The sequence below is a fragment of the Panthera leo genome, chromosome C2, assembly GCF_018350215.1.
Source record: "Panthera leo isolate Ple1 chromosome C2, P.leo_Ple1_pat1.1, whole genome shotgun sequence".
NCBI classification, from domain to species: Eukaryota; Metazoa; Chordata; class Mammalia; order Carnivora; family Felidae; genus Panthera; species Panthera leo.
In genome coordinates this window covers 122,650,249-122,663,946 of record NC_056687.1, presented here as the reverse complement: position 1 = coordinate 122,663,946, position 13,698 = coordinate 122,650,249, and the positions used below count along the sequence as shown (strand labels likewise).

Below are 13,698 nucleotides of genomic sequence, written 5' to 3'. Positions count from 1 at the left end.
CTTTCTCTCTTTGTGGCTGCTTGTGTTGTTTTCCAAACAATAGCAATAAAGTCTTCTTTAGAAATTATTTGAAGTAGAAATAATCAAATCTGGTTAAAATTATGAAGTAAAAATATCACAAGTCTTCCTCAACTCTAGCCAAAATCACGAAGGTGATCCTTGAAAACCTGAGGTTGAGAAATATTGGCATAAGAGCTCTGAATCTTTCTTCTCTGGTCTAAAGCCCTCGGGTTCCCTGTACACCCAGCTCCTCTTCCTAAGGAGATAGCAGCTTACAGGACAGTGATGGAGTCCCATTCCTTTTGCCTCCTCTGCAGTGTCCAGTATGGAATAGGTGTGCATTCGTGATTCCTAATATCCCATGCATGAAGTGTGATTGACCGGGAGAATACAAGTAACAAAAGATAGAAGTAGTTGAACTCCAAGCTTGTCATGGAAGTTCTAAGCCAAATACCATTCGGGAAGCTGAAGCAAGATGAAAAACTGAAAAACTACTGCCGATAAATTTGTGTAGAAACATGAAGTGCAGACTTCCCAATCAGTAGAGACATTAATAATTCCGGGGAGCTGCAAAAATGACTCCTTCTGTCAATTTTCCTCTTCTGGGGTATGCCAAATTCTGGAGCTCACTGGGGATGACATAATTATGTGACCTTCGCCGGGAGCCAGGGAATTAAATTCTTCTAGGTCTTCTACAAATACCCCCTACTGAGAGAGGGAGGAATTCTCTCTCTCTTTGCATTTCTGGGTAGCTTAAAAGTGAACTGCATTCACGTATGTTTTGCATGGAAAGTAAGCAGCAGCATAAGGGTATTTACCGTACGGTGAAATGGATCACGAAGCTGTGATTTATCCTGCACTGGCCCACGGAGGAAATGAAGCATCCTATTAGCATTGCTGGTCCGTGTGAATCACAATAGGCAAATGAGAGCAAGAGCAAAGCACCAATAATACAAATATCCGTGTGCAACGAAGGAAAATGTCAAAGCAGAGTTTGGCTCTGCTGCAAATGGGTTACATTGAGAATGCATTAGCTCCTGACATCGGGGCCTGGGTAATCTACAGCTCTTTCAACTTATTTACTGTAAACTTGGAAGCAGCCAACCTTTCACATTTGCATTGGCTTTCTGTTGCCGAGGGGGAAAAAAAAGGTACATGAAAAGAAAATGAGAGAGCGTCCCAAGTCCGTCGGCTGATAGGGTGGCTCACTGGAGTACATGTCCGTGAACTGGGAGCATCTTGGCCACCCTGGTTCTCAGTCACGGAGGCTGCTCTACCATTGCATTCTTCTTCCAGCCGATTCCTTGGAAAATAATGGTTTTATTTTGCTCCAGAATTAGAAAATAAAGCAGCTGAACCTGGGAGTTACGAGTCTTAATTATCCTCCCTGGCCTTTTCTTCGGGAACCTAAAATTGATTTTCAAATTTCTCTTCTGGATTTGATTTAACATTTTAATCTGCGTGCCTTCTGTGGGGGCTTTGCCGGCAGTATTGATGACAAGGAGATGAAGAATTAGCCGGCCACGGCGGAGGTGCTTGTTATCAGCCGAGCCGTCCCAGTGTTGATGAGAGGTGCCCGGGGGTCGTCTGGGCCATGTGTGAGAAGGCCCTTCATCTCCTACTCACCTTGATCAGAACGAAAGCTAGAATCATGCCTGACAGGCAGCGGCCTCTGAACTTTTGTTTTAAACTCCGAAGCTGTCCCCTGAGATGCTGACTTATTAGCTCCAGGAATTGATAGAACAGTAAAAGAGTCCATATACTTCTGTAATATTGATTGGGCTGCCATTTCTCTTTCTTCTGTGGCTCAAAATATGGATTTTCCTGACACCAGCCTTAATTTGAATTAAACATTTAAAATATGCCTCTGCCCCTTTGGGGCTCCCCACCTGAACATTTGGGAACTTCAGCACAGCATATGGATTATGGGCAAAACTTGTCAGGGAGTGGAAATATGAGGTCTTGTGTACCTGCAGGTTGTTCATCGATTCCAGAGGCTTTGCCATACAAGGAGGTGGCTTGGCGTAGAGTTTGAGTACCAGGACTGGGAAAACGTGGGGCCGGATCCCGGTGTGAATAAGGCATTCAGTTGCTCTATTCCTCAGATGACGCATCTGCCAAATGGGTGACTACACCCTGACAGCAGGATCATTGGGGGAGATCATGCAGGCAGCGTGAGAGTGTCCGTGGCGAACTGGGGAAGGACAGAGCAGTGGAATCAGCTCAGAAGAAGTAAGTTACAAAGATAAGTACAGGGAGGCGGGCAGACATGAGAGGATCCCTGGTACTTGGAACAGCTGTCCACCGCAGGGGCTCACCGTTCAGGGCCCCAGAAGCAAGCGGGGGTCTGGGACAGGAGCTAAACAGACCTGCAAATGAGGCTGCTTGAAGGAGGTGGGGTGTGAGCGCTGGCAAAGAGAAACCTGGAAGCAGAGTCTTAGTGATGGCCTTGCTGGAATCTTTCTGACACCACATGGTGACCCTCTCAGAGGCTCTTTCTCTCTTGCGAGGTCACAATCAGGAGAAAATGAGTGTCAGCTTCAGCACGAGGAGCTACCACTGAGTTAGCAATTACTGTGCCCTTTCTCTGTGCCAGCCTGCTGATTTTAAACTTGTTGATTTTAAACTTCATAATAGCCCAAGATAGTGGGTTCTGTTTTTGTTCACATTTAATGGACAATGAGACTGAACTTTAGAGAAGTTAATGCATTTTGGCCAATGATCACAGAGTTAGGGAAGTCGGAGCTCATACTTGAAGACAAGTCATTTCTGATACCAAGACTCTGGTATTAACCATCATACCACACTCCTTTGAATTGATTGAGACTTTATTTCTTTGACATCCAGCAAGAATTCCCTGAGCACCTCTATTAAGCCAGGCCTTAAACTGGGCAGTAAAGTCAAGGAGATGAGTAAGTACAGATTCTTGCCTCTGGGACCTCTAAAAGGAAAAAATATGTGTGGACACAATTGACAATGCAGGACGAAATGTGCAGGGAGCCAGGGAAGCATGAGGCATGGGAGAGCTGCTATCTCAGCCTGAGAAGCCCGCACAGGCTCCTCAAAAGAGGTAATGCTTAAACTGGGTTTTGAAGCTTCTATAGGAGTTCTCCTGATACAAAGAAGTGTTCTTCGTTAGTTGGCCAAGAGCAGCTAGGATGGCTATTTCTTTTTGTCTTTCTTTTGAGAGAGAGCATGAGTGAGAGGGGGTGGGGCAGAGAGACGGGGAGAGAGAGAATCCCAAGCAGGATTGGCATGCTTAGCATGGAGCCCTACACAGGGCTCCATCCCATGACCGGGAGACCATGACTTGAGCCAAAATCAAGAGTCAGATACTTAACCAACTGAGTCACCCAGGCGCCCCTCATTTTTTTGGCAACAAAGACTGCAAATGGCAGTAACAGCTACTTACTAATCTCTCATTTGGGCAGCTTGCAAGCCTTTCTGTTTCCACGGGTTTCTGTTTGCAGGTAAACTGCAAAGAGCCTGTTTTGGCTCTAAAAAAGAGAGTGTTTTTAGTTCCTCCTTAATTTACAGATTATAAACCTTGAGTATTAATCACCAGTTGGCTCCTTGATAAGTTAACCTTCAAGCAACAGTTTCAAAGCAAGGCTTCTCTCTGCCTGAAGCAGGTATGGAATCACCAGATAAACATGATACATTTTCTTGTAGAGTTAATTCTATTCAAAGATGCAAAGGTAAACAATGTTAATGTCATATTGTATTTAGATAGTTGATAGAGTGAATTGCAAAATTAGCATGATTCTTGAGAAATAAAACATTAGCTTTCTTGGAAATGTCACCGTTGACATGGGCCATTTTTGGGCATAGTAACTCCTTCTCGATCATTAGGAGATAATGAAATATCTGGATGGGCCTCGCATTAAGGTTACCTGCTACTGGCCAGTAGAACAGTTGGGGTCGATCTTTCACCTGCTCAAAAGCTGAACTCTCATACTCTCCCTGTAGAAGGAACCTGGGTCCATTCCCTGGAGTATGATCCCGTAAAGTCTGTTCTTTCATAAAGATGGGTGCCACGATGGGTTCACACTTACCAGTAATGGCTGAAATCTTACAGCGCTTTAATGCCATGCTTGAAATTAAAGTAATGGGAGACACAACCATAAGAAACCCGCTATAAGCCGTGTCAAGTCATAAAACTGTAATGCTGTGAAAACCTAGCAGCCAGAAATCACTGGTGATGTGAAAGGAGCAAAATAAATATCGGCTGAGTTTTTAATTAACTGCCTCTAAATAATGAAAATGAGCCAATCAGACTCCCTTTTAGTAGCGAAATACCATTATAATTTGAATATTCCTATTGATGGACAGCATGGCGCCTTTGATAGAGGCACATAAATCAGGCAGGGCTGTTTCGCGTCTCCTGGAGACCACACACCAGTGAGCCTGCTGCGTCTGCTAGGCTCCGGCCTGACAAGCACAGGCCATGGTTTTTGCCCCTCGGCCTTTGAGAGGGGAAAGTGTGAAGAAGCCAGACCCAGAAGTTTCTACTCTGCGTCTAGCTCCCTTTAATAATCATCGCCATGCTACTGAGAAAAGAGTTGTGATGAAGAGGCATGCTCTGAAGTCTGGGAGATCAGAAGTTAAATCGTGGCTTACGATTACGTTATGACACTGGGCAAGTCTCCCCTCCCTGTGCGCCAACATGCTCATCTCTGTAATGGGAGGAAATTTGGTCCTTGCACAAAGGGTTTCTTCTCTAAAGCCACGGGCACAGTATCTGGCACATAATATGCACTCAAGAACTATCAAGTGGTGAGGACAGGCTTCCTGCCTTGTTCCTGACCTTGGGAAGGAAGGATCTAATATTTCACCATTAGTATGATGTTAGCTGTAAATTTATCACAGGTGCCCCTTATCAGTTTAAACAACTCTTCTATTTGTAGTTTACTGGGAGATTTTACTGGGTATGCATTTTGAATTTTGGCGAATTTTTTTTTTTTTTTACATCTATTGAAGGGACCATATGGTTTTTCTCCTTTCTCCTGTTAGTATGGTAAATTACATTGACCGAAACTTGGATTTCTGGGTTAAATTCTACTTAGTCATAATCCTTTTTATAGAGATGGATTAAATTTGCTAATACATTGTTGAGGATTTTTGTGTTTATGTTCATGATAGACAGGGGTCTGTAATTTTCTTCACTTGTAGTGTCTATGCCAGTTTTTGGTATTAGGGTAATGCCAGCCTCTGAAAAGGAGAAAACATTCCCTCCTCCTCTCTTTCTTAAAAACAAAATGATATATGATTAGTGTTTTTCTTCTTTGGATGTGTGATAGAAACCAAAGAAACCATCTGGGCCTGGAGTTTCCTTGTGGGAAGATCTTCTACAAAAAAATTTTAAATGATCTAATATGTGATTTAAATATGGTAATAATCAACAGGGTTTTTTTTCCTTAACTCACTTTGGATTTGCTTTACTCTTTTAGGACCTTCTTGATTTTAGCTCTTTCTTCTTTTGTAATAGATACATTTAAACTATCAGTGTTTAAGCACCAATTTAACAGCATTTCACAAATTTTAATATGTTTGATTTGTAGTATTTTCAGTTTTAATTATTTCTCTTTCAATTTCTTCTTTGTGCATGGATTATGTAAATGTGTATTGTTTAATTTCCAAATATCTGGGCTTTCTTTAGATTGCGTATAGTTAAATGTTATTGATTTCCAATTTAGTTCCATTATGGTCAGAGAACATACTCTAGGATTTCAGCTTTTAAATTCATTGGGTCATTTTATGGCCTATACATGGTCTTTGTGAACAAGACTTGTGAGGTTGAAATGAGTGTGCATTCTACAGCTGGACGTAATGGTCTATAAATATCAGTTAGGACAAAGCGGTTGATAGCATTGTTTACGTTACCTGTGAGTTTATTGATTGTTTTTTTGTGTTCTTATTCTATCAATTACTAAAATTTTCCTATGATTGCAGAATTGTCTATTTCTTCCTTTAAATTTGTCCATTTTTGCTTCATGTTTTGAGGCTCTGTAATTAGATGCATGTGCTTTTATAATAGTTATCTCTTCCATTTGTAATTATAAAATGACCTTCTTTGGCGACATTATTTGTTCGACATCAGTTTCATCTGATATTAATTAATTGCCTCCTGCCTTCCTGTGCTTACCATTGTATCAGATATCTTTCCTACCTACTACTTTTAGCCTATTTGTGTTTTTATACCTAGAGTGCATCTCTTGTAGACAGCACCATATAGTTATTGCTTACATTTTTATTCCGGTAATCTCTGCCTTCTTATTGGAATGTTTCATGTAATTCTTGATGTGGTTGGATTCAGATATACCATTTCATTATTTGTTACCTGTTTAACCTCCCATACTTGTTTCTCTGTTGTTGCTTCTTTCCTGCCTTCTTTGGGATTGTTTGAATATTCTTAGAATTCCACTTTGGTTTATCACTGACTTTTAGCTATACCTCTTTTCCTTTATTTTTAGTGGTTACTTGCTCTCTGTATAGATCTATAAATTTTCACAGGCTTCCTAGAATTGGTATTTTACCACTTTGTACAAACTGCAGAAACGCTGCAGCCATATAGATACATTTACCACCTCTCTCTTGCCATCTTTTATGCTATAGTGCTCGTGTGTTATAATTATATGTATTATAAGCCACACACACAATGTTATAATTTTACTTTAAACAATCATGTATATATTTTAAAGAAATAGGAGGAGAAAAATAGTTTCTTAGACTTACCTAGATACTTACATTTCTTGATGATCTTCCTTTATCCCTGAAGACTCATGTTTTCCTAATATCATTTCTCTTTTGCTAGGAAAAAAAAATTCCTTTATCATTTCTTACAGTCCAGTCTGGTGGAGATGAACTAAAATGTCTTCACTCCACCTCCTTTCTTGAAGGCCATTTTTCTTGTTCTAGAATTATGGGCTAATAGATTTTTTTTTTCTTTTAGTCCCTTAAACACAGTGGTCCTATAGCTTCCATGGTTTCTGATCAGTGTGCAGTCATTCACATGTATTTAATGCCAGTTTTTCTGTGGCTGCTTTCTCTTTATCTTCAGATTTATGGTAGATAGGTATAGTTTCATTCATCTTTATTTCCCTTGGGATTTATTGGCTTTTTGAACATGTAAATACATGTCTTTCACCAAAATTGGAAAGGTCTCAGCCATTGTTTGTTTGAATATTATTTTTGCCTCATTCTCCCTCTCTTCTCTTTCTGGGACTCCAATGACTTATTATGTAAGACTTTTTGATATCAACCCATAGGTCCTTGAGGTTACATTTTTCTTCAATATTTTTTCTCTTTCTACTTCAGATTTCTTACAGGTCATCAAAGCTCTGTTTCTTTCCTTGCAGTCTTTATTTTCTCTTTTCTTCAAATTGGATACTTTTATATTGATTTATCACACATTCACTTACCTATTCTATCAAGTCCATTCAGTGAGTAATTTATTTCAAATATTACTTTATTTATTTATTTATTTATTTATTTATTTATTTATTTATTTTTGAGAGAGCATGTGTGAGTGGGAGGGGGCAGAGGGGGAGAAAAAGAGAGAATCTCAAGCAGGTTCCACACCCAGAGCAGATCTCTTGGTCATGAGATCATGACCTCAGCCAAAATCAAGGGTCAGATGCTTAGCCAACTGACCCACCCAGGCATCCCAGATATTATCTCTTTTAATTATAGAATTTGTACTAGATTACTTTTTCTATGTTGCATTTGTCTGATGAGATTTATATCTTTTCCTTCATTCTAAGCATATTTTCTTTTATAGCCTTGAGCATACTTATAAGAATAAATAATATACTTGTTTGAAAATACAAATAGCTGAGCTATCTTGGGGTTGGGCCCTGTTGTCTTTTCCCTCGGGAAAGGGTCACATTTTCCTGACTCCTCATATGGCAATTAAGTTTAGATTATATCCTGGATATTTTACACATTGGGCCAAGTTGGCACTGGATTGTCGGATTCCTTCAAAACGGTTGACGTTTTGTTTTAACAGGCAATTCAATTCACTTACTTCAGTTCAAACTATAAATTCTCTCTTGCCTCGTATGGACAGTAGTTCAGATCTCAATGCAGACGGCTTTCAGTCTGTCCCCCACATGCACAGTTCTGGGGCCGGCCAGAGACTTGGGTATTTGAAACACAGTTTGGGCTGTCCCTTCCCTGGCTGGCTCCTCTCCAAGAGTCCTCCCTCACCTTCCAGCAGTGCCGTTCATCTGGCCAGAAAGATGGCCCGCTCATCTGATAGAAATCAGAGTTTTAGCCCCTTGTTCCACAAGGACTGTGACCGCCCTCGGGGCAAGGGAGCAAACAGAAAACTCTTGAATGCACTTAGTAATACTGAACTATACACCCAAAAGTGGTTAAGATGATAGATTTTATGTCATGTGAATTTTATCACCGTTTTTAAGAATTATTAAAAATCAGAGAACTCACCCATTTTTAGTAGCTTTTTCTGCTCCTCTCCAAAATCTGTCACTCCCCAGGCTTCAGGTCTTTGGGAGTGGGGAGCTATTTTTCTAGGGTTAAGGGTATTGTGAGAGGGTCGTGTGTTAGAAGCCTATGCACATCAGAAGCAGAACTCCTTAGGCCCACTTTATTTGTACCTTTCACAACCCAAGTTTGCTGTCCTCCCAGTTTCAGGGAAATAAACACAGTGTATTATGTTTTGTGTGAATTTTAATATTCTAATTAGAAAAGTATAAGAATATTGACATAATATGACCCAACATGCAATATATAATTATTCTTTTATAAGATTATTATTTTACTGTTGATAAAGTACCAATGTAAGATTATTAAATTTATGTTATGAAAATAAAACTTTATTTTTAAAGGATTATACCTTTTTAATTTTGGTGACTAAGTGAATTATAAACTCAAATCCTATTGCCATTCAACCTTAGATGATAATTCACAAAAGCCATTTGTTAGTGCCTACATCTGAATTTCTACAAGTGACCAATGTGTGATTATTTAAGTATGCAGTGTCATTAAAACTTCAAAGAATTTTCTGTTTTATAATAAAAGCCATCCAAAGTTTTAAGAGGCCATGCTAATTAAAAGCCTGACAGTCAGCACTTCAGGAACTTGAGCTAAATTTGGCTTAATCACCTGAAGAAAGCCAAATGGGCAGTTGTTTTAAGAGGGAGCATTACTCTAAATATTAGGAATAATGCTGAGAAATAAAAATCAGCATTGAAGCAGAACAGTTCTACAGTTATTATAGAATGCCTCCTCTCTACTTTATGTTTATTTCTATGGGAAAATTAGCCTTCATGATGTATACTATTAATTAGGCAGAGCAATCCTGTCCAACAGAAATGTAATTCCAGCCACATACATAATTATTTCTTTTCTACTGGCCACATTAAATGAATAAAAAGAAACAGATGAAATTGATTTCAATAATGTGGTATGCAACCCAAAATATCTAACATTATCATTTCAATATGTTATCAAATAGAAAATCATTTGTGAGAAATTCTCCATAAAACAAGTTTTTCAAATCTGATGTGTATTTTCCACTTACGAGACATCTCAATTTGGACTCTAAATTTTCATTGGAAATACTTGATCTGTCTGTAGATTTTGTATAATTTATAGTTGCAAAAAATTGATTCACATACCCAGACATACTTAAAAGTTTTCCAGTAACTGAATTGAGCAACTATTCTTAAATGAGCAATTCAAAAATGACAAAAATGAAATAAAATTCAAATCCAGTTCCTCTGTCACACTAGCCACATAGCAAGTGTTCAAAAGCCATATGGTGGCTTGTGGCTTCTGCCCTGAAAAGTGCAGAGTAGTCACAAGGCATCCTTCAAAGGGAAACCTACATCCCATGTCTATCCAAATTCCTAGAGACACTGTAGATGAGAAAAATTAATTAAAGAAAATCAGGTGGAGAAAAAAACTGGGTGGAGGCAAACAAAACCTTCAGGTTTGTATGGACTAGAACTTCTGACTTGTTCAGTGTTGAGACCGTATGTTAAGACCCTGCTTGGACACTGAGAAAAAGGAGACCGGAAGACATTTAAAGGTTTTACCTGTCAGTATGATTTGTACCAATTCTATTTAAATATTAGTCTTCAGGGGGCGCCTGGGTGGCGCAGTCGGTTAAGCGTCTGACTTCAGCCAGGTCACGATCTCGCGGTCCGTGAGTTCGAGCCCCGCGTCAGGCTCTGGGCTGATGGCTCGGAGCCTGGAGCCTGTTTCCGATTCTGTGTCTCCCTCTCTCTCTGCCCCTCCCCCATTCATGCTCTGTCTCTCTCTGTCCCAAAAATAAATAAAAAACGTTGAAAAAAAAAAATTAAAAAAAAATAAATAAATATTAGTCTTCAGGTATTCTCCTGGTTAATTGAGGAGTTTGTAATGTTCCATTGTTTTATCTTGAGAACTCATTAGCACTCATTAATTATTTGGTCCTCACAATCCCAGATTTCAAGATATGCTACAGATTCGAGCTGTAGTAATCAAAGCAGTATGGTACTGGCACAAAAATAGGCATATAGATTAATAGAACAGGATAGAAAACCCAGAAATAAACACATACTTATATGGTGAATTAATCAATGACAAAGTATGCTAGAATATACGGTGGGGAAAAGACAGTCTCTTTGATAAATGGTCCTGGGAAAACCAGACAGCTACTTGCAGAAGAATGAAACTGGACCACTTTCTCATACCACACACAAAAATAAACTCAAAATGAATTAAGGACATAAATATGAGACCTGAAACCATAAAACTCCAAGGAGAAAACATTTCTTTGACATGGACCATAGAAACATTGTTCTAGAAATGTCTCCTTAGGCAAGGGAAACAAAAGCAAAATTAAATTATTGAGACTACACCAAAATGAAAATCTTCTGCACAGTAAAGGAAACCATCAACAAAACAAAAAAGCAACTTAATGGGAGAAGATAATTTCAAATGATATATCTCATAAAGGGTTGGCATCCAAAATAAATAAGAATTTATACAACTCAACACCAATAATAATAATAATCTGATTAAAAATGGGCAGGAAACTTAAATAGACATTTTTCTAAAGAAGACATCCAGATGGCCAACAAACACATGAAGAGATGCTCAACATCACTCCTCATCAGAGAAGTGCAAATCAAAACCACAGTGGGATATCACCTTACACCTGTCAGAATGGCTAAAATAAAAAACACAAGAAATAACAAGTGTTGGCAAAGATGTGCAGAAAAAGGAACCTTCCTGCGCTGTTAGTGGAACTGCAGAATTGGTGCAGCCACTGTGGAGAGCAGCTTGGAGGTTCCTCAAAAAATTAAAATCAGAATTACCCCATGATCCAGTAATTCTACTACTGGATATTTACCCAAAGAAAAGAAAAATACTAATTGATAAAAATATATGCACCCCTATGTTTATGGCAGCATTATTTATAATAGCCAAGATACGAAAGCAACCTAAGTGTCCATGAATAGATGAATGGATAGAGAAAATGTGCTATCTGTATCTAGATAGATAGATAATAGAATATATATATTGGAATATTACTCAGCCATAAAGAAGAATGAAATCTTGCCATTTGCAACAACATGGGTGGATCTGGAGGGTATAATGCTAAGTGAAATAAGTCAGTCAGAAAAAGACAAATACCATATGATTTCATACATATGTGGAATTTAAGAAACAAAAAGCGAAAAAAAAAAAAAAAAGAGACCAAAAAAAAAAAAAAAAAGCCAGACTCATAAATACAGAAAACACACTGGTGGTTACCAGAGGGGAAGTGGGTGGGAGAATGTGTGCAATAGTAAAGGGTATCAAATGTACACATCATGGTGAGACCACAGCAATGTATAGATTTGTTGAATCATTATAGTGTATGCCTGAAACTAATATAACACTGTATGTTAACTATACTTCGACTAAGTAAAAGAAAAGAGGGGCGCCTGGGTGGCTCAGTCGGTTAAGCACCCAACTTCACTCAGGTCATGATCTCACAGTCATGGGTTCCAGCCTCACGTTGGGCTCTGTGCCGACAGCTCAAAGCCTGGAGCCTGCTTTGGATTCTGTGTCTCCCTCCCTCTCTGGGCCTCCCCCACTCGTGCTATCTCTCTGTCTCTCAAAAATAAATATACATTAAAAAATTTAAAAAGGAAAAGAAAAGAATTATTTGGTCCTATGGATAGCTCCTCTTTCTGAAGTTGTAAGCCCTGGCCCTCATTCTGGGGACCTCAGTATCTCCTAAGATTCCCTCCTTGCAGGAGGTAGATGCTTACAAAAACTTTGTTGATGGAGATAATTGTAGAGTGCTAAAGGGCCATGACATTTGCATAGGACATTTTTCACTCTCCAGGCACTTCAACATCCATTACTTCCCCTAAAGGACAAGTAGAGGTTAGTTGAAGTAGATTCCAGATAATGATCATGGAGTGAATCTGACTGAACTGCACCTAACAGCTGTGGGCAAACAAGAGCCCTTCATTTTTAAATAAGATTCTCTACCCTTATTTGACAGTCCCCTGTTCCTGTTTGGCGGTAAGAAAGGTGTGTGTTCCCATGTGGTAATTGCATTCAGGTCAGTAATTTTTGAGACACAGAGTTTTAACACATTCTTGCCAAACATTAAAAATTCAGCCATTATGGGGTGCCTGGGTGGCTCAGGCAGGTGAGCGTCCAACTTTGGCTCAGGTGGTGGTCTCACGGTTCATGGGTTCAAGCCCCACATCGGGCTCCGTGCTGACAGCTCAGAGCTTGGAGACTGCTTCGGATTCCCTCTCTCTCTGCCCCTCCCTTCCTGGCACTCTATCTCTTTCTCAAAAATAAATAAACATTTTTTTTTTTAATTCAGTCATTATGAACTCAGTCACTATCCTAGTCAGTGTGGTTTCCTGGCTCCCTCCCTCATCCTGCCATGTGGCAACACCTGACCAGAACTGTGGACACCTTGGGATCAACCAGCGAGGTCAGCAGGAGAGCAAGGGTGTGGCTCCCACCGGCAAGGGCACAGCGAACGACAGGACTAGGAAAGAGCCATCTCATAGGCCAGGCAATGACCTGTACTAGCCTTCTGCTAGGAATGAAGGCACAGAAATGCCATTATCAAGAGGAAGACATGACGGGGTCCACAGGCAGGGTCCTGTCCCACCGGCGCTGTTAAGGCTGATATTCTTTCCCCTTGGCAGCCATAACACTCTTCTGTGGTGGCTCCGTGGTGGCACACAACTGTGTCTGGAAGCATGTAAAGGTGAGATTGACTGGCCATCGTGCTTTGTGTTCTCCCCACACTCAGAACAGACACCTGTTGCAGCCTTTGAGTACTTCATTGTGCTTAATTCTTTAGTCATCTGCCCCCTTCTCCCGTCTGTGAACACAGAGCTAGTCTCTGATTCATCCGGATCTCTAGCCCCTGGCCAGGTAGGTCAGCACTGCAAAAGATGCAGGTTGGTTTCACTGTAGGCCGGAGTAAGAGCCTGGTCCATTGTAAATGCTCAATAAATGTGAGCTGCAGTGAATTTTATAAATTATTATTCACTCAGCTGCTTTTAACTATATTATGTATGCCTAGGGAAGGTTGCTGAGTGAATGACGAATACAGCACATTTTTGTACCTGGAGTCCTTCAACGCCAGACCACTGGGCACCAGGCGGAGCAAATGACCGTCTGACATCTCTTTAAGTCCTACTTGACCTCATTGTGACGAGCTGA

At 40.0% G+C, this 13,698-nt stretch overlaps 1 protein-coding gene across 2 annotated transcripts in view; it reads left to right on the top strand.

Annotated features, from left to right (window-relative positions):
• CLSTN2 (calsyntenin 2) overlaps window positions 1-13,698 on the top strand; it is a 398,548-nt gene that overhangs the window by 237,941 nt on the left and 146,909 nt on the right. Inside the window, exon 1 of one of the 2 annotated variants that reach the window (XM_042954751.1) lies at window positions 2,562-2,912. The exons of the other annotated variant lie outside the window; for it this stretch is intronic. Coding sequence (XP_042810685.1) covers window positions 2,909-2,912 — 4 coding nt within the window. The 5' untranslated portion in view covers window positions 2,562-2,908. Of the gene's footprint in view, window positions 1-2,561; window positions 2,913-13,698 lie in introns of those variants that run through there. 2 annotated transcript variants of the gene reach the window in all.